The following is a 26,524-nucleotide window of genomic DNA, read 5'->3' as shown; positions in this document are numbered from 1 at the left end:
AGGCTCCTCTGTCCATGGGATTCTCCAGGCAAGAATACTGGAGTGGGTTGCCATTTCCTTCCTCAGAGGATCTTCCCACCCCTGGGATCAAACCCTGGTCTCCTGCATTGCAGGCAGATTCTTTACCAACTTAGCTATGAGGGAGCACTTTGCACACTCTACTGTAGTAGTAACATGCAGTGTGACCACAGTCAGCTGTTACCTGTCTATTTATGGTGGAGGGTTTTCAGCAACCAAGAGTTAATCTAGGTGGGATTTCATTCTGCTATGTGGCCGTGACAAAGCATGCAGAGAAGGTGGTTGGGCTAGGTTAGAAACTGATGCCTACAATTCAGGAGACATGTCTGAGCAATCATAACACTGTTGATGCAAAGCATATCACAAGAACCAATGGAAACTGTTTTTTTGTCTGTTGTTAGGAGATTATCCTTTTCTTGGGCTTCAAAATCACTACAGATGGTGACTGCAGCCATGAAATTAACAAACACTTGCTCCTTGGAAGAAAAGCTATGGCCAACCTAGACAGCTTGTTAAAAAGCAGGGATATTGCTGATAAAGGTCTGTCTAGTCAAAGCTATGGTTTTTCCAGTAATCATGTGTGGATGTGAGAGTTGGACCATAAAGAAGGCTGAACGCCAAAGAATTGATGCTTTTGAACTGTGATGTTGGAGAAGACTCTTTTTTTTTTTTTATTCAAGATGCATTTATTCTTTACAGCCTTGCCAACATGGGGACATGCTCCCTCACAAAGACAGATCTTTCCATTCACTGTAACAACCTGTGCTGAAAACACGGGCCCCAAGGTTTCAGCTGTGAGACACTCGTTCTCAGGACTAGTTTGCAAACCTCATCGACATTCTCCCCTTGGGTGGGGGGATAATCCAGATACAGCTCAGGGCTGTGGGGTGGGCCCACATACAAGATCCTGCCTGTACCTCTGGGCTGGAGGACGCTGCCTCAGCCCTGCTGAACCACACCAAGGGGGAGAAGCACACACTGCTACTGCTTTTCAACACACGACACGCTAGGCCCACACGTTCTTCTTCAGAGGAATTTCCAAGGCCGTGCCTCTCCCAGGCTCTGTACCGGTGGTGCGTGGCTGCTGGGCTGCTCACTGGGGTTCCCGCCTGTCCTGACACGTGTCCTGAAGAGTCCCACCTGAGGGTCCCTCTCCCATGGACCAGCTGCGCCTACGGATCGCGTGCCTGTCGCTCACTCAGTCCTCCCCGGCCTTCTCTTTCGTGCACGTGGGAACAAGGGGCTCCCTCGGTGATGTCTGGCTACAAACCATTCTTAGTGCCCACGGTTCTGAGCACTGAGCGTAGAAATAGCCGCTTCCTCTGCCCCAACGGCACAGGCGCAGCAGGGCGGCCGCACCCGTGGTGCCGGCGAGTCCGGCATCTGCAGGGCAGTTGGAGAAGACTCTTAAGAGTCCCTTGGACAGCAAGGAGATCAAACCAGTCAATCCTAAAGGAAACCAGTCCTGAATATTCATTGGAAAGACCTGATGTGAAGAGCTGACTCATTAGTAAAGACCCTGATGCTGGAAAAGATTGAAGGCAGGAGGAGAAGGGGATTTCAGAGGCCGAGATGGTTGGATGGCTTGATGAACTGTTGATGTCTGCCCTCAACAGAGTGTTAAAAAAAGTCTCTTTCAAATGAATGCATGAATGTGCGACCCTCCCTAGGTCTCATTTTCTTCTATCAGAAAAATGGCTGAACTAGACGAAGTCAGTCCATCACTGACTTGATGGACATAAGTTTGAGCAAGCTCCAGGAGATGGTGAAGGACAGGGAAGCCTGGCATGCTGAAGTCCATGGGGTTGCAAAGAGTTGGATACAACTGAGCAACTGAACAACAGCAAAGGAAATTATCCGGCTACTAGTGGGGCTACCTGAGGGAACTGTGTCTTCAGGTGAGAAGACTTCAGTCTTCATTCTATATTGTGTCGTTGCCAGACTCCCAGCAGGCAATGGTCTGTAGAGTTGTTGATCCATGTGTGAATATGTTTGAAGGTGTAATTCTATAAGGCGGGTCCTTTTGAAGGGAAGATAAACTAAACCTGCTGGTTTTGGGTTTTAGGATTACTGACTTTATCTGAATCACGTCAAGCAGTAAAGAACTTAGAATTCGTCTAGTTCAGCCATTTTTCTGATAGAAGAAAATGAGACCTAGGGAGGGTCGCATATTCATGCATTCATTTGAAAGAAAATTTTTTTTAACACTCTGTTGAGGGCAGACATCATGAATAAGTAGGCTGAATGTATGGTTTATCATCCAAACCTGGACGCTTTTGAGAGTTAAACAGAGTGCTGTTAATAATTATGCCAAGGCATTAAAGCCAAAATTCTCCTGTGCAAAAATGAATTTAGAGTTACTCTAAAATAATCCAAACCCTCAAGGAGCCCAATATCTGATGGGAAAGAGATGTGTAACCATGAAATGGAGATAGTTATGCATAGAGAAATACTGGAGGAGGGTGAGTAAAGCCCTCTCAGAAAAAGCAACACCCCAGCTGGGTGCTGAGGAATGAGTCACAGTTTATCCGGTGGAGAAGGGGGAAGGGGTGTTCCCAGCAGAAGGAAGAGACTATGCAAAGCCTTAGCACCATTTCATTCCTTTGGGAGTGCTATAAGCAGTTTCCTGTGGTCAGGATGCATGGTGGGAGGACAGGAAGTGCTGAAATGAAGCAGGTAGGGACCAGTTATCAGGGCATTACATGGTGTACAAAGGAGTGTAGATTTTAATTGTAGGCACAAGGTCACCATGGAGGGGTTTTAAGCAGAGCCATGATCTAATCATATTTGTGTTTTAGAAAGTTTACTCTGACAGCAAGTGGGAGATGCATTGGGGGAGGAGAGAATAGTCAGGAGGCTTTTGCATTAAGCCAGATGAATGATGGCAAGACCTAGATTAGGCAGCAATGATGAGGATAAGCCTTAATTGGCAGAGTCAAAGACTTTTAAAGAATATTGGCTTAAGTAACTAAAAACTCCAGAGGGTATGCCAGGTTTCAAGCATGGCTGCTTACAGGAGCTCAAACAATGCCATTAGCATCTGGACTCTCTTCTTAGCTCAGCATCCTTCATGATGGGTTCTCTCTTGAGAATTTATATCCCCTCAGCTTCAGATCCAGTGAGAGAGGACACCTGCCTTGGTACTCAATGCATCAACCAATCAGTCACTGGGGCCAAGGGAATAAGAGCCTCTGATTGCCCAGACTGGGTCTCATGCTCTAGCCTATGTTAGGGATGAGACTCTACACAAACTGCACCAACAGAGAGAGGAAAAATAAGTGGATCCAATGGGAAAATCAGGAGCTTTTTCTGGAAAGAGTGGAGTACATATTGGGGAGGTGAAGAACACCTACCAGGGAGGCAGAGCTGGACTGACCCCCAGGAAATTGCTCTGATCTCAGTCCATTGGCCACACAGCAAGGTTGGGAAGAGGTCATCCTTAGTCAGGAGGGAGTCATCCTCTTTCTCTTAATTTCCACGGAGGAGGAGGAGAAGAGAGGGACTAACTTGACTGAACTGACTCTAAGAGATTTGCTAAGAATAGGGATGAAGTTATTTTATCTCAAAAGGGAGAGATGAGAGGGAATTCCCTGGCAGTCCAGTGGTTCTTCAGACTTCTATTGCAAGGGGCATGGGTTCCATCCCTGGTCAGAGAACTAAGATCGCACATGCCACATATCGTGGCAAAAAAATAGAAATGGCTCCAACCCTCTCTCTGGCCTAAAGTGGCCTCTGGCCTTTGGAATTATTTCAACATAAATTGCAAACACTAGTGTGCCTCCCCTAACTACTTCAGTGTACATATCATTATAGAGTTCAATATTTGTTTACAGTTTTTCTTTTTTTAAAAAAAATTTTTATTTATTTATTTTTGGTTGCACTGGGTCCTAATTGCTGCGTGCAGGCTTTCTCTAGTTGTGTCGAGCAGGGGCTACTCTCTAGTTGCAGTGCACAGGCTTCTCATTGTGGTGACTTCTCATTGCGGTGGCTTCTCATTGCAAAGTGCAGGCTCTAGGGCACTCGGGCTTTAGTAGCTGTGGCACATGGGTTTGGTTTCCCTGCAATATATGGAATCTTCCCCAGCTAGGGATCAAACCCATGTCCCCTGCATTGGCAGCCAGATTCTTAACCACTGGACCATCACGGAAGTCCCAGTTTTTCTTTTGAGGTAAAATTTACTTAGGTTGAAATGCAAAAATCTGAAGTGTGTATTCACTGAGTTTTGAGAAACGCATACACCTGTGTAAACCACACCTGGCAGACTTTTTATTACCACAGAGTAAACAGAAAAGTCCATTACCTTCAGATTTTATCTGAGGGCAGGGAAGAATGAACCCATCAGAGTGGTTTTCAAAGAACAGCAAAGCCAAGGAGGTGGAAGGAGGAAGATGAAGCCCTTCTCTGATAACTGTCCCACTAGGCCCGCCTGTTCAAGGTTGTCATTACACTGCACAGTGATTCCTTAGAACATAATATAAAGTAGTGCTCAGTCACTTTGGGCCCCTGTTAGTGATGCTATTTTTGTTATTATCCTCATTTGATGGAAATTCTTTGTCAATTTTTAATTGATCAAAACCCTGTAAGAAAAGAAGGGTGAATGGTAGAATCTGGACATGACACCTTACCCTGAACACCCTACCAACTCTGAGGTTTTAATTGAAAACCAGCAAATAATGAACAGTGGTATATATAAAAGTGAAGTGATGGTAGATTATCTATTTAGCAGATATTCCTTTCATTTTTCTTGATGGGAAGCCCACTTCCAGCCAGAAAGGCTGAAAATAGGCCTTTCCTATAGCTAGGCATATGAACCAATCCAGACCAACAAGACTTTAGGAAAAGTTGCTGGAAGCTTCTGGGGAAGATTTTCCTAATTAATGGAAAGTTCTAGGGGAGAAAATGCCCCCTTTCCTTCCTAGGTTTATTGTCATAAGAGGATGTGATTGTTAGCTTTCCTTTCATGGGAAAATTCTCTTAGCTTTCTCCTCATGGTGGCAAAATAGCTGCCATGAGGGGAAAGCTAAGAGAATCTAAGAAAAGTCAGCTTATACCTCTGAGTCTTAAATCTGATGAATTCTGGAGTGAGTGCTTACCAAGATGCCTTGGTTTGTGGAGTCATAAATTTCTTACTGTTTAAGTACTTTGCCAACAAAGGTCCGTCTAGTCAAGGCTATGGTTTTTCCAGTGGTCACGTATGGATGTGAGAATTGGACTGTGAAGAAAGCTGAGCACAGAAGAATTGATGCTTTTGAACTGTGGTGTTGGAGAAGACTCTTGAGAGTCCCTTAGACTGCAAGGAGATCCAACCAGTCCTTCCTAATGGAGATCAGTCCTGGGTGTTCATTGGAAGGACTGATGCTGAAGCTGAAACTCCAATACTTTGGCCACCTCATGCGAAGAGTTGACTCATTAGAAAAGACCCGGATGCTGGGAAGGATTGGGGGCAGGAGGAGAAGGGGACGACAGAGGATGAGATGGCTGGATGGCATCACCGACTCGATGGACATGAGTTTGGGTAAACTCTGGGAGTTGGTGATGGACAGGGAGGCCTGGCGTGCTGTGATTCATGGGGTCGCAAAGAGTCGGACACGACTGAGAGATTGAACTGAACTGAACTGAAGTTACCTTTCATTGGGTAGTCTGTTCCTTGCAGCCTAAAGCATACTAACTGATACACATGATTTGTAAAATTTGTTGCTAGTAAACCAGAGCATTTCCAGGGAACAATCTTGTCTGTATCACAAAGAAGATCAGACTGTTAACTATTTTAAAGAAAACTAAATTCACTGATTTGGGGCATGGGTAAGTCATCACTTCTCAAATCAGCCAAGGTGGTAGAACAGGAATTGTTTCCAAAGGATAGTTTTCCATATTTGTAGGGATTTTAACATCATCACTGTTGCTCAGAATGGAAACTGTCTTCTTATTTCTGACTTTATCTATGAGTATGACGCTGGTGGCTGACTTGGGGTTTCCTGTGGGGCTAGAATACATAAAAATATTCTGTGAAATCTTGATGTACTAACTATATCATCCAAACTGGGAACAACTTTGTTGGTAGAAAACATGGTTTTATTACAGGTGCCCTGTATAAAATCTCAGCCAAGTTACACAGGCCCAGAGGAAAATGATTTGTTTTTGTCACACTGGTAGATTTTCCATTAATGATCAACATTCAATAAATATTTATTAAGTGCCTAATACATGCAAGGGTTTGAGCTGGACACTGGGAATATAGTGGTAAGTCAGAAGGCTTCCACCCCAAAGAGTCCCGAGTTAGGAAGGAGGATAAAAAATTAACTAGGCAATTACAATGCAGAGCAAGAAGTGTTTCATTAGGGCCAGTAGCAGGGAGCAGTGAGATCCCATGAGGTCACTCATGAGTGTTTGGAGGGAGATGCAGGGACAGGACCCTGAGAAAGATTGGCATTGAAGAGATGTTTCAGAAGGTGTTCTTGCAAAGATGGAGACAGGCCAGTCAGGCAGGAGGAGAACCAGGAGATGGTGGTGGCCCAGAAACCAAGGAGGAGTTTACACATGTCTGGTATTTGCTTTTTAACTTTTGGTGTAGATGTGGATGGTTTGTGGAAAATTTAAAAGGGAAAGCATGCTTGGTAAATACTTCTATCCTTTAGCCATTTTTCTCCTATAATTAAAAAATATAACTAATTAATTTATGGCTGCGCTGGGTCTTTGTTGCTTTGTGCAGCCTTCCTCTAGTTGCGGCAATCAGGGGCTACTCTCTATTGCAGTGCTTGGGCTTCTCATTGAGGTGGCTTCTCTTGTGGAATGCAAGCTCTAGGGGTGCGGGCTTCAGTAGTTGTTGTGTGCGGGCTCTAGAGCACATGGGTTTTTTCTAGGATTTAAGAAGTGAGTCCTCTCTGGCTCACAGAACCAGAATTCCGTAAGGCCATAGTTAGAGAACCACTGGTCTAAAACAAGGAGGTGTTACAAGGAGTTGGAAGTTTCTATGGAGTCTAGAAGGAGAGAACCTGGGAGGAAGCACATGTCCTCACTGGTCCAGCAGTGGTTAAGTGGTTGAGGGGGATGACAGTTACACGCTTTCCATCTCTCAAAGATGAGCTCAGTCCAGGTGTCACTCCTGGGCCTTTCCACCAGTTCATGCTGCTCGCCCTGCAAGCCTTTTAGCTGGATTTCTCAGGGATTGCTTAGAAGTCAGCATCCTGTGAGTCTGGCTAGACAGTGTCAAGTCCTCAGGTGTCAGCAGATCAACTTGAAGGAATCTTTGAGCCTACAAAGGAATCGAGAAGCCTACAAAGCTGACTCAGGCCTTGGCGACCCCACTAGGACACTCGTATAACTGGACAGCAGCCCGCTCCCCGGGTGTATCATTAGGAGTAGCATATTGAACTGGAGTTTCTGCCTCCCAGTCACTCAGGGACAGGAATCTGGCAGGGAGGATATGATGCTGTTTGTCTTGAATGCTACACAAGGGGGGAAGCAGTAATGAAAATATCGGAGGAGGGTATTAAAGACCCTTGAACTCTCATCTTGAATCTGCCACTGACTTGCCCCTTTCTTTCCTGTTCCCTATGATTTTTCCTGGGAAAATCTTCTTTCCTCCAGTACACATATTGCCAAATTGACACCCCTATGGGTAACGTCTGTCCTGTGGTCCAGAAGGTGACTTCTGTTCTTTGCTGATTTTTACAGTGCAGTCGGGAAGCAGTGATAAAACTCTGGCTGGGAACTTGGATCTCTGTGGTTAGTTTGGCTGATGTCATAGAGAAGCCCTGGGGCTTGGGGTTGTGTAGGTGGGGAGGGTTTACAAGAACAAGAAGCACACCCCCACCCTTGAAGAATGCACAAGGCGTGATGTGTGACTTGCGTGCAAGAGTGCTTAGCTGTGACTACCACCCACAACCCCTCAATGTGTGAGGTGGGTGGAGTGGGTGGGGGCTGTGCAGGGGACGGGAGCCTGGGAGGCTCGTACAATCAAACACCAAGATTTAAGATCACTTAGAACCACACAAACAGGGGAAGAATGCTGGGAACTGAGTGGTTTCTCAGGGCGGAGGGCAGGGGGGAGGGCTTTGCAGGGTCCAGTGGGCCTCCGCATGGAACCTCGCTCAGCAGAAGCCCAAGGCCTGACTCCTCTCCATTCTCAGAGCTGAGCACAGGCAGCTTTCCTCTGGCTGCAGTTATCTGATCACTGATGCTTCTCCATCTGATTCAGAAAGTGTTTATCTTGTAGAGCTCCATAATGTTACCACTGGCTTTTGGACCTGGGCACTTACTGAACTTCAGCCATTCTTGATTGTTTTTAAAATAAGCTCTGTGAACCGTCTTCTGCTTGCCAAAAGGAAGAAACCTTTGTTTCAAGATGATGGCTTTCTGTATTGTCAGGGACATCAACATCATCATAGTCTTCCTCAGGCTCAATATAGCTTGGGACGGTGATTGTCTTCTTATTTCTAACTTTATGTACCGAAGAGTATGCAGCTGGTGTGGGCCGACTTGGGGTTTCCTGTGGGGCTGGAATACACAAAAAGGTATCAGATGCAAAGCTAGCGTGTGTTTATGTATTTTTGACCAAGTGGTTCTACATGATTTTCATGGGTTTCAGTGATCCTCCCACATATTGGTGGACCAGATCCCCATTTCACAGAGGAAACTGAGGTCCAGCCACGACACAGTCTCAGACTCACCCCAGTGAGTAAGTGACAAACATCAGTCATCTTGACTCCCTTGCTGCTTTGCCTGACTGCACTGCAGTGGGGGCCACGAGACAGAAGTTCAGACAAGAAACTGACCAGCGCTGGTGGTGGAATGAGTAGTGCTGTGCCTACAGGTTCTAATTCTCATAAGGAAGCGATACAAACAACATCTCCTTTCAGGCACATCCCTCACAATGACTGAACACTGCATTCCAGAACTATCTATAACTGCTCACGTCCGTCACCCCTCTGCTAAGAAGGAAAGGGGCAGTGGTGTCTTCAGAAGGTAGAATTAGCAGAAGATGGGCACATAGCACGTGGACTAAAGTGGGAGGAAAATCTCAGCTCCCCCTTGATGAGGCCTGGAACTGCCTCCCCACAATCACATCTTTTTCTAAGAGAACTTGAATAAGTTCTGCAGCCAGATCCAAGCTCATCTTCAGGATTCAGCAGTCACTAGCTACGTGACCGTGAGTAACTCGCTTAACTTCTCTGTGCTTCAATGTCTTCCTCTGTCAGAGGGACATAATAATGTACCTGCTGCATATAGTTGCTGAGAGGATTAAAGGAGACAGTACCTATAAAGTGTCTAGCATGGGACCTGACACACAGTGCCTGCTCAATAAATGCTAGCTAATATTACTACTTATCTGTTCAATTAAAATATTTTCATCCACTATCTACTAAGCTCTAGACACTATTTTTTAAAAATATTTATTTATTTATTTTAATATTTATTTATTTGGTTGTCCAGGATCTTAGTTGTGGCATGCAAACTCTTTAGTTGTATGGCACGTGGGATCTAGTTCCCCGACCAGGGATCAAACCCAGGCCCCCTACACTGGGAGTGTGGACTCTTACCATGGACCTCCAGGGAAGTCCCTCTAGGCACTGTTCTTAATGGTGGGTAAACAACAGTGAACAAGACAAGAAAGGTGCCTATTTTCTAGAGTTTGTATTATAATGGAGGAGACAGATAATGGACAAATGAAGGATAATTAAATAAGCTCACTTAGGATAATAGCCATAAGCTTCAAAAGGAGAATTAGAAGGATGGTCAGGAATGAACTCTCAGAGGTGGTAACATTTGAGCTGACACCCAAAGGGTGAAGTAAAGTCAGCAGTATGTAGAGCTTAAGGAAGAATATTCCAGTCAAGGGAACCAGGCAGAGATTTTCTGATATGAAGTGTGAGAAGCCCAGTGTATCTTTATACCCATGCTGCAAGCTGGAATTTTAATATGAATTTATACATTGAGTATTAGAAACATTGGTACTTATTTTGTACTTCCACACCCCCCCCACCTTAAACTTAATTCATCTCCTTGAAACAGGCTGCTGCCATCTGCAAATTCCAGTATAATAGACTGAAAGTTTGTGTCCCCACAAAATCCATATGGTGAAACTCTAACCAGTAGTGCAGTTATATTCAGAGATGGGGTCTCCAAATAAGTAATTAAAGTTAAACAAGGTCAGAAGGGCAGGGCCCTGATCCAGTAGGATTAATGCCCTTCTAAGAGACACCAGAGAGCTCTCTCTCCTCCATGTGAGGACCCAGTGAGAAGGCAGCCATCTGCAAACTAGAAGTATTCTCAACAGACACCAGATTGGCCTGGCACCTTGATCTTGGACTTTTAGCCTCCAGAACTATGAGAAATTTACTGTCATTTAAGCCACATTGTCTGTGCTACTGTTTTATGGGCAACCCAAGCTGACTGCTTCCCAAGTGGCTTAGTGGTAAAGAATCTGCCTGCTAATGCAGGAGGCACAGGAGAGGTGGGTTCAACCCCTGGGTCAGGAAGATCCCCTGGAGGAGGAAATGGCAATCCACTCCAGTATTCTTGCTTGGAGAATCCCATGGACAGAGGAGCTTAGTGGGCTACAGTCTGTGGGGTTGCAAAGAGTTGGACACAACTGAGCGACTGAGTACAAGCTGACTAAGACGCCAAGACAAATTTATTATTCTACCCTGAATGAGACTGTTATCAGCAAAATATACTCACAGGCAACTTCTGGGGAGAGCATGTCCCTGGGTGGCAGAGGGGGTAATTGAACTGAGAATTGTTCCGTAACATTCCTGGAAGAGAGAAGGAATAGGAGTCAGTGTTTGGTTTTGATCATGCCTGCCATTTAAGAGAAAATGTCAAGGGAAATGGACAGAGTTGAACATTCAAATCTTGGTCCCTAAAGACTGAAAGCATCTCCTTTCTTTTCTAGGTCTTGCATCCCATCTGTAACTGACATTCTAAAGAAACCATTTCTTTAGCCCAGGGACCATTTGGATTTGAGGGTGTGGAGCAGAAGCATTCTAACTTAAACCACAGAGCTCATCTTCCTGTGTTTACCTCAGCTGGATCAGGAAGGGAAGGTAAGCACCAGGTGTATTTTGATGTGCAACATGGATGTGCAAGACTCCCAGGTGGCTCAGTGATAAAGAATCACGGGTTCGACCCCTGATCCAGGAAGTCAACATACTGTGGAGCAATTAAGCCCGTGAGCCACAACTACTGAGCCTGTGCCCTGGAGCCTGGGGAGCCACAACTATGCAACCCGTATGCTGCAGCTATTAAAGCTCTAGAGCCTGTGCTCTGCAACAAGAGAAGCCACAGCAACAAGAAGCCCTCACACCTCAATGAAGAGTAGCCCCTGCTCACTGCAACTAGAGAAAAGCCCTTGAAGCAATGAGGACCCAGCATAGCCAAACAAACAAACAAACAAAAAACAGGTGTACTCCTAATGCTAAGCATACACTGACCATGTGACAGCAACATTGGGTATATAGCCTGCTGATGAAAAGATATGTTACTAGAATGTTTATAACAGCACTGTTCATAACAGTGGCAAACTGGACACTACCCAAATGCCCGTAAGTAGCAGAATGGGTAAGTTTCGTCGTGGTTCAGTTCCACAGTGGAACACTCTATGGTAATAAGAATGAACAGTCTACAACTACACACAATGAACCTCACAAAAAAATGCTGAAAGGAAGAGGTTAAACAGTGAATAACACATACTATATAATTCCATGTATATGAAGTATAAAGACAAGGAAAAATGAGCGTATGCTATTTCAAACAGTGATATCCTTAGTGATTATCCTAAAGGCTGAAAGGGGCATCTATGGGATTGAGATGCTGGTAATTTTGTTTCTTGATCTGGGTGCCAGCTACTGGGTCTGTTTAGTTTGTGGAAATTCATTGCATTGTACTCTTACCATATGCATTTTTCTGTATTTATTTTATACTTTGGTAAGAAGTTTCAGGGGCTTCCCAGGTGACTCAGTGGTAAAGAATCTGCCAGCCAAGCAGGAGATGTGGGTTGGATCCCTGGGTCAGGAAGATCCCCTGGAGAAGGAATGGCAACCCACTCCAGTATTCTTGCCTGGAAAAATCCCATGAGCAGCGGAGCCTGGTGGGCTACAGTCCACAGGGTCACAAGGAGCTGGCCACGACTAAGTGACTGAGCATGCACACGCCAGCTCAGTAGCGCAGGCACAAGAATGGAAGTGGACAGGCGGTTCTCAAAATTAAAAAGCAGGATTCCCCCCACTTACTCATACATCAATTCTTCATCTCTCTGCTTTTGTTTCAAGGACTTGGAAATTTCCAGTTTCTTGCCTAAGGAAAAAAAAACAAGCATATTCATTTAGGAATTGTCCAAAATTGTGATCCTTAGCATTTAGAAGAGATCAGAGAATGGGCAGGTTCAGGATAGTCAGAAGAAGAACCATCCAGACAAAACAGACTTAGGGGCACAGAGCTCATAAGTGATAGAGTCAGAATGTCATCCAGACCGTCTGACCTCAGAGTCTGGGACTAATCCACTGTGGGCTGTGGCTGCTCCCTCATTGCCTGGTACTGTGTCTACCTAGCATATAGTTGTCACTTGGAAATACTAGTTGAGTGAATAGTCAAAAGCATTAATGGGAGAAAATGAGATGAAGAATGGGAAAAGCAATTTGTAAACTGATATGCTGGACATGTAAGTTATTATTAATTATAACCTACTTGTTAATAGGAGTGGGTCAAGATAAAAGAGAATAAGTATAAGTTTTTGTTCAGGGTCATATTTTGTCCATATCTAAAAGCAAAATGTTTTGGGACTTCCCTGGTGGTCCAGTGGTTAAGAATCTATCTTCCAATACAGGGGACATGGTTTGATCCCTGGTCAGGGAACTAAGATCTCACATGCTTCGAGGCAACTAAACTGGCACACCACAGCTAGCAAAAGCCTGTGCAACCAAAATTGAAACAAATCAAAATTTAATGAAATACTTAAAATGAAATACTTAAAAAAGGCAAGTGGATAGAGGACTATAGTGGCTAGAATATACTTTCTGTATTTAAAAAACCTAATTACCATCAGGGGGTGGAGGGGAAAGGACTTTGAATGGGGAGCCCAGTGTACCCGATTTCTGGTTCAAACTCTGCCACCAAGTCCTAGGAGACCCAAACCAAGGATTTGCCTCTCTTTGAACCTTGCTTTTCTTATCTCTAAAGAGAGATTGAAAAGAATGACGGAAGCTTTCAATCCTGAGCAGCCCTGACCTTCCAGCACTGGTTCAGCAGGACCCTGAGGCCATGTCCAGATGCATCAGGAGGACAGGACCCTGATCATGGAGGGATGCCCCCTAGGTGCCCCAGGGCAAGACAGCCATACCTCTCAGAACATTTACCATCCCCAGGTATACTCCAGGCCTAGGTCATTAGGTAAGGGGTAGGATCTTAAGAAAACTCTCTATTGAACCAGAATTTCATGTTTTTGGAGATGAGTATTAAAGTAGAAACTCACTTGTAGATAGTCTAAATTTACATTAATTCTCCAAGAAGCTGTTTATTTATGTCCAAGTGTGCTAAGAACCTCTATATATAATACCCCCAAATTCAGAGTATGATCTTAGAATAGGCAGTCACGGTGGTCAACCATGAAATAAGTCCATTTTTCATGCCTGAAGACTTTTTTTATACCACTTCAAAATGTGAAGGTACACTATGGGGTAAGGTGAGAGATGGAAAACTCAAATTAGGACTTTTTTTAAGATAGCTCAAAAACACTCAGTTTTTAAATTTTTTTTTTTTTTTTTTTTTGCCATCTTGCATGTCATGTGGGATCTTAGTTTCCCGACCAGGAATCAAACCCATGCTCCCTGCTTTGGAAGTGTGGAGTCTTAACCATTAGACAGTCAGAGGTGTTCTAAGATATTTTTAAAAACTACTTTGTGGAGAATGATTGACATACAAAACGCTATACGTATTTCATGTATACAACTCAATGCATTTGGAATCAAGACAGTTTTTGACATTCCATGCACTTGTACTCTCAAGTTCCAGAGGTAAGTTGCTGTGATCAGCAGCCACATTGGAGAGAGATAGCACTAGAGAACAGCGTGCCTTGAAACTGATTCTGCTTTTACCCAAACCATGAAGGCTAGAAGAGTTCTTGGAGATTAAGCAACCTCCCTCCCTTCACTGCGCAGAGGGAGAAATTGAGGCCCAGAGACACATATTAGTAGCAGAGCTAGGACTCAGACCCAGAGTGCATGATGCTAAATCCAGAGTTCAGCCCATGCAAGCCCAGAACTAATCTTTGTGCCCTAAAGAAGCCCCAGTGCCCTGACAACCACCTCTTCCATCCCCTCCCTCCACCTGCCCAAGGGGGAGGGTCATTACCTTGTCTAAACAGACACCTACAGACACAGAACAGGATGGTGCCCAGGCTCACAGAGGTAAAGATGATGGCCACAGCCAAGATGATCCAGAAATTGTCCTTCCACCAATCCATGGCCTTGGGATCCTGAGAAGAATGGAGGGAGAGGATAAGACATGAGTGAAGGGCTTCTTGGCGGGGGGGAGGTGGTGGAGGCAGTTATCTACCGCATTGTGCAGCTACATCTGCTTAGGGACCAGGCAGGCGTTTGTTCACAATCAAACCCTGCTGATTTGCAGCTGGGAGACCTCAGGCAAGTGATTAACTTTCTCCAAGCCTCAGTGTCCTCACGTGCAATATGCAAGTGATGCTGTCTACTATCTTAAAAGGAATGTACGAAAATTAGAGGTAAGACATGTACTTATCAGTTACTCTAGAAACTGTAGACATAATCACTGCTTTTCTTTACACTGTCAAACATGCAGCAGGAAGGGGAAATGCCATTTAAAGCAGTAACTGACAGCAGTTATTTTTATGTCAAAGGGACTAGACTCAATTCTTAACAGGGCGGGTAGAATTTTGAGAGCTATTTTTGGGGTGTGGGGGAGTGCTTCTCTGGTGGCTTAGATGTAAAGAATCTGCCTATAATGTAGACCTGGGTTCAATTCCAGGGTTGGGACGATCCTCTGGAGAAGGGACTGGCAACCCACTCCAGTATTCTTGCCTGGAGAATTCCATATATAGAGGAGCCTGGCAGGCTATAGACCATGGGGTTGCAAAGACTCGGATACAGCTAAGCGACTAACATTTTCACTGGTGTTTTGAGGTGGAGGTTAGAAAAATACCTTGATGGATCTCTTTGAGTGAGGCATGATTAGAGGGAGAAAGACGCAAACTGAATTAGTCTGGATGAGAAAAGATTGTTTCCGTGATAGGTTATTACAAGATGTTCTCTGTGCTATACAGTAACTCCTTTATGTATACACACACACACACACACACACACACAGAGTAAATACTTTGTATATAGTAGCATGTATCTGTTAATCTGATACTCCTAGTTTATCCCTCTTCTCCTTCCCCTTTGGTAGTTGTAAGTTTGTTTTCTAGTTCTGTGAGTTTGTTTCTGTTTTGTAAACAAGTTCATTTGTATTATTTTTATTTTTTTTTATTTTTTATTCATTTGTATTATTTTTAAAAATTCCACATCTAAGTGATGTCATATGGTATTTGTCTTTCTATGTCTGACTTATTTCACTTCGTGTGTTCTTCTCTAAGTCCATCTGTGTTGCTGTAAGTGGTAATATTTCATTCTTTATGGTCGAGTAATATTCCATTGTATATATGTGTGTGTGAATATATATGTATACCTCCACACGTTCTTCATCCATCTATCTGTTGATGGCCACTCAGTCTCTTTTCTCTTACTTAAATGTCTCCTAGTTCTTAGTCTAACTTCCCCCTCATGTTTTCTATCTCTTTGACTTTTTCTTTTACTCCTGACGGATTTCTCCAAGGAGAAACATAAACATACTCTTTAGAGCTATAGAGACACACATCAGGCAGAGTTAAAAGCTGTTGCATCTGAAGAGCATGACTGGGTGTTGGGAGGGAAGCATGAGGCCTGGCAGCTGTGAGTGTTCTCTGTAAACCCTCCGAATTCTTTGCTTTTTTATCTTTTTTAACTTTTGCATTTACTTTTATAACAGTGATAAGAGTCAATCAACCATTTAGTGTAGCTTCCTTTTGTTCACATTTCAAGTTCAAAGAGATTTTATTCTCATCAGATTCTTGGGAAAGAAAGAGGAAATAGGGTGATGTCAGAAAGTGAAACTATGGGTCATTTTTCAGAACTGTGCTAAGTGGTAAATATTCTGCAGTTCACACAAATTGAATGGCTTTGATTTCCCATCAGATGTTTTGAGCATGTTTAGTGCACCAAGAGCTTTCTCATCACTCACCTTATTTCACCCTCACCACCACACCCTTTTCTAGACAGGGCCTGAGACAGAGGTGTAGTGACCTCCCTCAGGTCACCCAGGTAGGAGGGAGGGCGGAACGCTTCCTCTCTGTGTCTCAGGGCCTTCCAGTGTCAGGATGCCTCAGAATCATCAAGGAGAGGCCAGATGGAGGTCAGGATATCTCACTTGACTTCAAAAGGAACTTCGCTGTGGTAGTCATATGGTGCTGTGGGTGCCCAAGGCATTCCCCAGAATGAATGATCAGGGCTTGAGAATGAAAGTACCAAGTTCCTCATAACCTGAGATCGGAGAAATAGCTCTTCCCCCATGAACTGCCGACAGGTGCCTTTTCGACAGAACCAAGACGAGCAGGTCTTTTTGGGAGCGTGCAGCTGAGGAAGGGGGCTATTAATAACCACATCCCAATGGGTGTTCCCCCACCCCCGAGAGAGGGGACAGGAGCCCTGGGGAGAGACGGCAGGGAGTAGAGCTGGTGGGCAGTGCGTCACGGCTGTGCAGTCCAGCTCAGGCTCTGGAAAGTATGGAAACTGAATCCCACTTGTGTTGTCAGGCCTGGAGTAGATAAGGTCATGGGGCGCAGGCTTCCTGAGAGCTACTGAAGCATCAGGTAAAGAGGTGTTTACATGAGAGGAGGCTGGCAGCCAGCCCAAAGGTGCAGCCCAGTCTCTCAAGGGACCCCAAGGGACTCAAGGGCCAGGGGTGAGTCTCCACCCAACACCACAGACTCGATCAGCAGCAGTGACCCAGCGAGGGGAGACTTCCTGTGGAGAATTGTCTGTCCCTGTCTTTCCTCCTCAATCCCATGCCAGGGGGGATAAGGGCAGGGAAGGGTGCTTAGGAAGCTGAGGCAGCCTTCACCCCTCACCCTGCTCTCTACTCCCCTCGCTGGGCAAAGCAGGGAGCTTTGAGTCAAAGATGAGACGGAAGTTTTTAAATGAGCATGACTAAATTTTTAAAACGGAAATGAGTCTGCTTAGTAATCAAAAAAGTAATACAAGTTTTGGGGTTGGACCAAAATGTCACTGGGGGAGGCCTCTCCCTGTTGGAACAAGGCAGGAACCCAGGCAGTAGAGTCGTTAGAAACAAACCGCATCTGTTCACTGTGGCCGCTCCAACAAATCACCGTGGATGCCGTGTCTAAAAACAACACAGAAATGTCATCCAGCCGAGTTTCTGGATAACACAACAGCCAGCATGTTGCCATTGGGCAGGGCCGGCCCCTTCTGAAGGCCCCACTGGAGCTCCTTTCAGCTTCTGGAGGTTGCTTGTGTTCCTTGGCTCACAGCCCCCACCTCCATCTCCTTGCATCTCTCTGACAGTCCTTCCCCAGTCACATCTCACCTCCTCTTGTTGCCTCCCTCTCCCACTTATAAGGACGCTTGTGATTACAATGGGCTTCCCTGGTGGCACAGCGGTAAAGAACCTGCCTGCCAATCTGGGAGATGTGGGTTTGATCCCAGGGTCGGGAAGATCCCCTGGAGGAGGAAATGGCAACTTGCTCCAGTATTCTTGCCTGGAAAATCCTATGGACAGAGGAGCCTGCCGGGCTACAGTCTGAGGGGTCACAAAGAGGTGGACATGACTCAGCACGCATGCACGCTGTGGTTACATTGGGCTCACCCAGATAATCCAGGTTCATCACCACGTCTCCAGGTCAGCTGATTTGCAACCTCAGTTCTGCTTGTGACCACAGTTCTTCCTTGCCTTGTAATCTGACATAACCACAGGTTCCAGGGGTTGGGATGTGGATATCTCAGGGTGGGTGAGACCACCACACAAACTACCTCATGCTCATACTGCAGGAAGATGAGACTCTAGTGAAAGTGGTCTCATGGGTTTATACATTATAAAAAAAAATTTTTTTAATCGGGTTTTTTTTTTTTTTTTTTTTTTTGCCTTCTATTGATGTCTCTGGAATGAAAGGGGGAAAAGTCAGCAATGATCCTGCCATCTCTGACCAGAAGTCTGCCACAGAGTGCTCGATGTTGCTGGCCCAGGGAAATAGCAAGGACCCACCACAAGGCTGGGACAGACGTGGGTCTGTGTGTCTGGGAGGGGACTGCCACATGGGAGGGGACATTTTTGTTCTCAAGAGTCTGAGGTCATTGGCAGTTTCTCAAGGCTGGACTTGGACTCAGAGGTAAGAGAGGGCCTTGTGAGCCAGAATGGGGGCTCATGGTGCAGTATGGACCAGAGGAGAGAAGGATTCAGTGTGGCCCCAAAGCTGATCCAAAGCTGAGCCATAGGTCAGCAGGTCCTGGGCCCGGGGAGGGTGAGGTGCTGAGTCTACAGATACAGGTTAGGGGTCCCGGCTACCGGGAGGAGGGCAGGGCCTGACCTCAGTTCCCATCAACTGGGGGAGCATTTGGTGGACACCACAAATGGAAGAAAGAAGAGTCAGAAGAACAAGGGAGCTGCCTTTAGTCATTAGCTATTGAGGACCTTGGTATGTCAGACCCCAGGGCAAGAACTTGAGGAGGAGTGGAAATTCCCAACCTGGGGCCTCACCATTGGGACTTTGTTTTAGTAAAGTTCTCCAGATGATGCTACTGGGAGGCCAATGTTGAGAACCAGTGACATACATGTTATCACTTAACCCTTATAACCTGGTTTGGGAGGTGTTATTATTACGCCCATTCTACAGATAAGAGAGAACTCAGAGGGTTTAGGCAATTTGTTAAAGGCAGCATGGCTAGTAGCTGACTAGTCTAAGACTGCAGCAAAGCCTGGTCTGATGCCAAAGTTGATGCTGTTTTTACTCTGTCAGATTTACACCAAGTTGATAAATACTTCTTGTCATAACAGAACTGAAAGCAGAACCCTCGGTCAAGAAATTCCAATATTGGCAAGACCTCCACCTTGAGTTGTGACTTGTTCCAAATAGAAAGAACCTCAATATGAAAATGCATCTTAGAAAAGTAACATACATTATATGCTACCTTACCATGAGTTCAACCGCACTGTACGGCCGGTCATAATCATAACCCCCTTTTAGAGAAAAGAGAACAGAAGTTTAGATGAGCTCAATGAACTTGCCCAAGGTCATAAGTGGAAAAAATCAGAAGCTAAGCCCAGGACCCTTAATTGTGACCACCAAGCCAGAGCTTTGGGAAATGCACTAAAATACAGATAGATACCACAGTCTGTGTCCCGACTCTACTCGCAATTCTGATGTGTAACTCTGGTGTGGGACTCGGGGCTCAGCATTTTTAACACGTACTCCAGTGGGTTCTCAGGCCTCGGGGAGGAACACTACATCCAGCCAGCCTGCAGAGCCACGAGCTGTGGAGGTGAGGAGGCTGGAGGCTTGTTCCTTGCAACATTCACAGGCGGTAGAAGCAGCACTCAAAGAAGAAGGTGGCACTAAAACAAACCCCTTGAACCCAAAGAGCTCTCCTGTTTGCTTGTCACAGGGCTGATGGAGCTCCATCGTCAACAAGTCACTCTCTTCAGAGCAAAGTTCTATGCTCCCTCCTCTCCCTACTTCCCCTCCATTTATACCCATTTGCCTGACACTGGCATTGATACCCTCAATGATGGTATCATACCCTCATTGTGCCAGACACTGAGGAAAAGGAACTGATTTTCACTAGGGTGTGAGTGACTTCATGGAGCCTCAGGATTCCTTCCCCAGGGCGCTGGCAGGAGCAGGGGCATCCTAGAACCTTATCCAAAGTCCTTAGAGGATAGTCATAGGCATCGGAGTGAAGTTCCTGCAGGGCTAAGGTGACCTGGGAAGACCTGCTGTCTGCCCATCGTCCTCCCTGCTTGTCCTCCCCTCCCGGCTTCACAGACGCTCCTCGCCCCAGAGCTCCGTGTCCTGCACTCTATCGACCCGCTTCTTCTCAATCACCCTGTCCTCAGACAGACTTTGCATCTCAGTCACTCCTCTGATAACAGCTTAAAGAGAGTGCCAGTCAGCTTGACGAAAGCCCAGAAGGCAAGGGAAGCCTGAATTTCAAGAAGGGGGAAAAGTGAGATCGAGGAAAGATTGTTTAAAATACAGGGACTCAGTGTGTTTATAAACTGTGAAAGTGTCAGGAAAAAGGACAAAATGAAATATAGGCAGAGAAAAGAGAGCAAAAGCTACCTTCAGGGGCTCAGATGGAAGAATCAGCTTTTAAAAGGGAACAAGGATGGAGGGAGGGCTGTGCTGTTCAACAAAGCCAGACTGGGATGAGAGGTCAGGAAGCTGACCAGAAAGCTCCTGTTCTGAGTTAGGAAGAGTCGACAGGCAAGGTGCTGGGGGCGGCAGGGTGAGAGGCAGACAGCCCTGCCTCCCACTCCGTAACATGCTATGATCAATATTCAAAATGCATCTTTTTTTCTCCAACTGAGCCTGCCTACACTTACTGTGACAGCTGTCTGATGGTTTATTTGCTGTTCATCATCTCCCACACTGGCTGTAAGCTCTTGGAGAGCAAGAATCTTGCTGCTCCCTCTACCACTCTTTCTAAATGCCCAGAACGTCACCTGGAATGCAGTGGGAGTGCCATACGCATCTGTGAATAAATGAATGAATGACTGACAGCCCCACCTCCTTCCCTCTTTCCTTGTCGTGGGCAGGCTTCCCCTCTAATGATGCAGTAGGCGGTTTGGATCCAGAGTCTGAAATTCAAGTGCTGGCATTCTAGTTCTAAAGCACCTCACCTGGACACAAGAGCTTGGGCAGGCTCCCTGCTGTCCCCCTGCCTTTGGTCGTGGACTTCAAGCGGCTGGCTGGGAAGCAGAAGCCAGGCAGACAGGTGTGCAGGGTGGAGCGGCAGCTTCTCTCTCTTGGCGGCGCCGTCCTGTCCTCGGTAGCCTAAGGGACTCAGTTCTGAGTAGGGTCAGGGTGGGAGAGCCACTAAAAGCAACTACCAGCCCAGCTCTGACTTTCACTTCCCCAAAAGGCGTTTCCGGGGAGTCAGTGGCAGAAAACACATTCACTCTCCATTACCAGGAATTCTGGAGACTGTGTGACTTTATTCAAGAATTTGCTTTTTTTTTTTTCTTTAACCAAGTTCCTCGGAGTTAGATGTACAATTTACAATGTGACAGCTACACATATATTAACATAAATAAAATGTTTCACAAAGTGTCTTCAGGACACGGGGTGTCCTCCAACTCACAGTTTCTCATCTACACTAGCCTATTTCATAAGAAGTCCTGAGTGTCAGCCTCTCAATGTATTTCAAAGTGTATTAACGGTCATGACCTGTGTATTGAAAGACTTGAGCTTTTCTCGTGAAAAATAAGTGACCTAAAATAACCATGAGTCCCAAGAGGTGTGGTTGGAATGCGTGTGTTGGTGGGGTGAATTAGAGTTTCAGAAAGTTAGAGTCAGAAAAAGGCTTTGTGGGAAGAGGTGGACTTGCAAATAGCTTAGCAGGAAGTTGGGGAGATGTGAATATGAGTCCAGTTCCTTACTCTCTGCCTTTATGGACACAAATCCCTCTCCTAGAGGCCTGCCCTGTCCAAGACCGCAGCCACTGGCCCCGTGGGGCTCTTCCACTGAGCACTGGCTAGATGGCTAGTTGGGTATGTGCTGCAAGTGCGAAATACACGCTGGATTTCAAAGACTTGGTACAGAAAGAACATAACGGATCTCATTAATAAATGTTTATCTCAGTTACATGTTGAAATGATAGTATTTTGGATAGAGTGGGTTAAGTAAAACCCATTAATAAAACTAATTTCAGCTTCCCACCCCTTTTTAATTTACTCCCACCCAAACTGTAACACTGTTTCACCCCTGGGTTTGTGCAGTGTGGAACAGAGGCTCACCCTCAGGGGCTCAGAGCAGGCCTGGCCTCCTGCAGAACCCACAGAAATCTGAGGGACAGCTTTGCACTTTGCAGGGTGTGGAATGAGGGTCTGAGATGCTCTCCGCCTGCATCTCAAGTGTCTGAGAGACTCCAGATAATACTGAGGCAACACCTACCAGCCAGCATGAGCTGTGCTTGCCCGAATTCATCTCTAGTTCCCAGACGGTCACTGCTCAGGCTTAGTGAGGCCAAGTTCCCACTGGACCCTGCCCTGCTGTTGTCAGCACCAGAAATGGCTGTCTGGATAGTTGATGGCCACCTGAAATCCAAGTGTGGGATTTCCCTGGAGGTCCAGAGGTTAAGACTCCGTGCTTCCAAAGCAGGGGGCGTGGGTTCGACCCCTGGTCACGGAACTAAGATCCCATATGCTGTAATGGTGCAGCCAAAATAAATTAAAAAAGTAAAACTCAAGCATGCCTGGGGAAGGGTGGGAGCAGAGTATTAAAAGGAGTTCAGTTTCTCTTGTCCCTCTCTCTGTCCTTCCACTTCTGTGAAAGGTTAAATATAAGTCCTAGAGAGCTAAAGAGGAGAAATCAAGCCAAATATATCCTTTTTCACATGTACTTCCCTCAGTGTTACAGCTTATCACACCAGCTCTCAGATTAATCTTGTCTGATTTATTTCATTACAGGGCTTGACTCTTCATATACACTCACCCATCATAGTTTATTGCCCCTGTGGCCACAGTTAGCAACTGCATCTACTTGCTAGCAAAAATGAAAGACAACCATAAAATTCTATCATGGCAAAGTTGTGGTGAAACGGACCCTCCCACAGGGCCAGTGATAGTACACATTAATTTTAAATAAAATTTTGGAAAGAAAATAGTACATTTAAAAAACGATCACACCCTTTAATTCTACAATATCATTTCTCGAAATATAACCTGAGAAATAATCTGAACAAAGTAAAACCCTAAGAGGACAACCGTGTGCACCTTCGTAGAGATGAACAGGGAGCAGCCCAGCAGTCAAATGGGGGTCTCTTGGGGAAGAAAATCACACAAGGGCTACTTGATAGGGTGTGTGTGTTAGTCAGTCATGTCCGGCCCTTTGTGACCCCACGGACTGGGGCCTGCCAGGCTTCTCTGTCCATGGGATTCTCCAGGCAAGAAGACTGGAGACTTGATAGGATAGGATGCAGTAATTAAGGAATCATTAGGAAGAAAGCATCATGAACTATTGAGAAACCACATAAAATGAAAGGAACAGAATACTGACTTATATCTAGACTATAGCCACATCTTGTAACATTACTTGAAGATGTGATAGGAGAATGGCTGGGAGAAAGCACAGAAAAGTGAATTTAGATTGTTCAGTGCGTGAGAGTAGGATCCTTCTTTCTTTCCCTCCCACCCAAAAGCAAACACATTTTCAAAAATTTAGGCATCATGTTTTACAAGAGCTTCTGCTCCCTGCTCTCAAATAGGTCAATTTTCTAGTATCTTCGAGAAGTTCGTCGGGGTGATGGGTTAGCAGAGCCTTCCAGGGCTGCAGGTCATTCAGGATTCTTAGTGAGTTTACCCCAGGATTTCTACAACCCACGAGTCCTTCCTTGGGTCCAACCAAGTTTCTACTTGCCTTTGCTTGTAAGTAAGTGTTAGTCACTCAGTCGCGTCAAACTGTTCAGGACCCCATGGCCTGTAGCCCGCCAAGCTCCTCTGTCCATGGAATTCTCCAGGCAAGAATACTGGAGTGGGTTGCCTTCCCCTCTCCAGGGGATCTTTCTGGCCCAGGGATCAAACCCAGGTCACCTGCATTGCCGGTAGATTCTTTACCGTCTTAGCCACCAGGGAAGCCCCTTGCTGTTGCTTACTTTTCCCTATTCGTTTGGCTCTGAGATTGTAAGGGAGACTTGAACCTGTCACCCAGAGGCTCTCTGGCAACAGTGCCAGCCTCATGTTGAGTAGATGGAAGAGATCAGGGATGCTGGTGCCCTGAAGACAGCAGTGACATCTGTATTTCTATGTGTAGAATGTACTTAGATCAAAATAAAACATAGGTAACTTTCTGAAACAGCTACGCCTAAGAAAAAATGACTGGAAGGCAAGACAGCATCACCTTCTTTACGTGATTGTTGTGAGGTGGTGGGATCAAGGGTCATTGTTTCCCCTATTGCTTTGCAGTTTTCTAATTTTCAGAAAGAGAAAAAGAAAGAGGTGCTAAAAAAATTATTAAAAAGAAGCTCCCAGCCCTTGTCTTCTGCAGGCTCAACAATCCCCACTTCTGATGCTTCCCCAGAGGTCCACACATGCAGAGGGACCAGGGAAGGGAGTGACAGGAGGGACAACTGATGCATGAGAAGGTGGAAGTGAAAACGACATAGCCGAACCCAGGCCCCCACCGCAGTAATTTTTTCCAGAGGGCGAGAGTAGATGGCTCAATGGAGGCCTTGACCCTGAGGCCTCTAAAAGAGAGGTCCTCTAAAAGAGAAGTCCCTGAATGCTAGAGATACAGTGACAAAGACACCAGAACTGTTGGTGCTCATCCCAGGGCTTCGGGGGGAGCCCCAAGTTCACAGAGTCAGTTCCTCGATCCCCACCCTCCCTCCAGCACAGACCCACTGAGGGTCCTCGCACGGGTCAGGTACCCAAACTCACCATCAGAATCCAGAGAATGACTACAACCTCCTCACAGTACACAGCGTCTCACTCCCAGGCATTGCATCAATCCAGCCTGAGAAGCAGGCCTCTTCATGACCCCACCACACACACGAAGAGGCCCCAGGAGCTGGAGATGACCTTGAGGTCATCCAGCCAGACACCAGCAGGGTGGTTTCTTCAAGGCCAGTTTTTCTCCAGCCCCACCAGTGGTCCCCAGGCCCCAGGCTACAATCTCCCGACCCAGCCCTGACGGTCACCTGCCTTGACAGGGCCCAGGTGCTTACCTGAGTTGCAGGAGGTCCAGATGTGAGCGGCTGAGGGGCCATCAGTGCTCTGAAAGCCGTGGCTCAGCACAGCTGGGGAGAGGCAGTCCCTCGCCCACAGGCCTTCCACCCAGCCCGAGCTGTGAGTGCCAGCCTGACCACACTTCCCCTTTACGCTCAGCCCACCAGGGAGAGGCCCAGACATCATCACCTGGCAACCAATTCCTCTTCTAGGAGTCAGATTCTTCTTGCTGCTCCTGTGTTCCCGCAAGGCCCACCAGTGGACCATCCTGTGGTGGAGAGGTCGGGCCCCAGGGTTGGGGGGGTTTCCCCACAGACAAGCCTGCCCTGAGCACCCTGGAACTCCAGAAAACCTAAGGGAATCTGACAACCCCCCAGACTCAGAGACAGACGTGGGTTAGAAACCAGTTCACATGTATTAATATAAAGGCTGTCCCCCAAGGAAGACAGCTCTCATAAGCCCCTGGGGGGCCCTGGTGCCCTGAGCCAGCCTTTTGCTCCTGTTTCTGAGGGTGTGTGATACACTGCATCAAGAAGTGGGTCCAACTGACCACTGGACTGAATCGTCTTCCCCACAACACCACTGCCCCCGAAATGGGGGCCGTGGGTGGGGAAGCCAGCCAACCATTCTGTGGAATTGACTGTTCTGACTGAGTGGTCACGTCAGTAAAAATAGCCAAACTGGTATGCATTGTGTCTGCCTGGGGTGAAAAAGTTCTGATTACTTTCAACCATAATGACAATACCCTGGGAGGTCTGGTAAATGTTTAACAACAGGAGAGACAAAAAAGATTCCTGAAATTTGTAGTGTTTGCTTATTTCCATGACATGAATATCCTCACCGGGGCCAATTTGAAGTAACTGATAAGAGTCAGTGGATTTGGCACTGGGAGGGGACACACACAATTGTCAGCTCACCATAGAAGGTGATAAATCCCACTAGGGAGTATCCTAAGGTAGGTGGCCAATACTTTGGCCACCTGATGCAAAGGACTGACTTCTAAGACCCTGATGCTGGGAAAGATTGAAGGCGGGAGGAGAAGGGGACGACAGAGGACGAGATGGCTGAATGACATCACTGACTCAATGGACATGAGTTTGAGTAAACTCCGGGAGTTGGTGATGGACTGGGAGGCCTGGTGTGCTGCAGTCCATGGGGTCGCAAAGAGTCCAACACGAATGAGTGACTGAACTGAACTGAACTGAGAGAGTATCCCCCTTCTGGGAATCAGGACCCCAAACCGGTACTCTTATCTCACCTTATCTTTACTTATTTGAAAGATTATTGTCTCCATTTTACAGGTAAGAACATCAAGGTTCTGGGTGGTTACATCAAGAATCAGCTCTGCACAGCCCAGGAAAGACCTTCAACCCAGGTCTGTCCATTTGCAAAAGTCTAGGTTCTTTCTCATTAAGGTTGACCCAAAACTTAGCTGCTCAAAAACTTCTCTAAGAGCAAACAGTAAATGATCTTTTGAGAAGTGAATAAATGCTTCGATAGGTAGAAC

General features: G+C 46.1%; 1 protein-coding gene and 1 non-coding gene across 6 annotated transcripts; both read right to left on the bottom strand.

Moving 5' to 3' along the window:
- Positions 1-1,270: 1,270 nt before the first annotated feature.
- Positions 1,271-1,402, bottom strand: LOC133058172 (small nucleolar RNA SNORA43). Its single transcript, XR_009693280.1, has one exon. It is a non-coding gene; the product is annotated as a small nucleolar RNA SNORA43 (small nucleolar RNA).
- Positions 1,403-6,068: 4,666 nt separating this feature from the next.
- On the bottom strand, positions 6,069-25,330 carry SCIMP (SLP adaptor and CSK interacting membrane protein). Of its 5 annotated transcripts, XM_061143216.1 has the most exons (6): positions 25,017-25,225; positions 20,974-21,127; positions 14,365-14,488; positions 12,249-12,312; positions 10,699-10,772; positions 6,069-8,514 (listed from the first exon to the last, which is right to left on the bottom strand). In XM_061143216.1, the coding sequence occupies exons 3-6, from the start codon at positions 14,474-14,476 to the stop codon at positions 8,303-8,305; spliced, it is 462 nt and encodes a 153-aa protein (XP_060999199.1). In that variant the 5' UTR covers positions 14,477-14,488; positions 20,974-21,127; positions 25,017-25,225; the 3' UTR covers positions 6,069-8,302. The 5 variants fall into 5 exon arrangements, with proteins under 5 accessions (XP_060999199.1, XP_060999196.1, XP_060999198.1 ...); XM_061143213.1 differs by lacking the exon at positions 20,974-21,127 and having other exon boundaries at positions 25,017-25,237; XM_061143215.1 differs by lacking the exon at positions 25,017-25,225 and having other exon boundaries at positions 20,974-21,271.
- Between the last annotated feature and the right edge of the window lie 1,194 nt (positions 25,331-26,524).

Source organism: Dama dama, chromosome 5 (assembly GCF_033118175.1).
Source record: "Dama dama isolate Ldn47 chromosome 5, ASM3311817v1, whole genome shotgun sequence".
Taxonomy (NCBI): Eukaryota; Metazoa; Chordata; class Mammalia; order Artiodactyla; family Cervidae; genus Dama; species Dama dama.
This window is presented reverse-complemented; position numbering and strand designations above follow the sequence as displayed.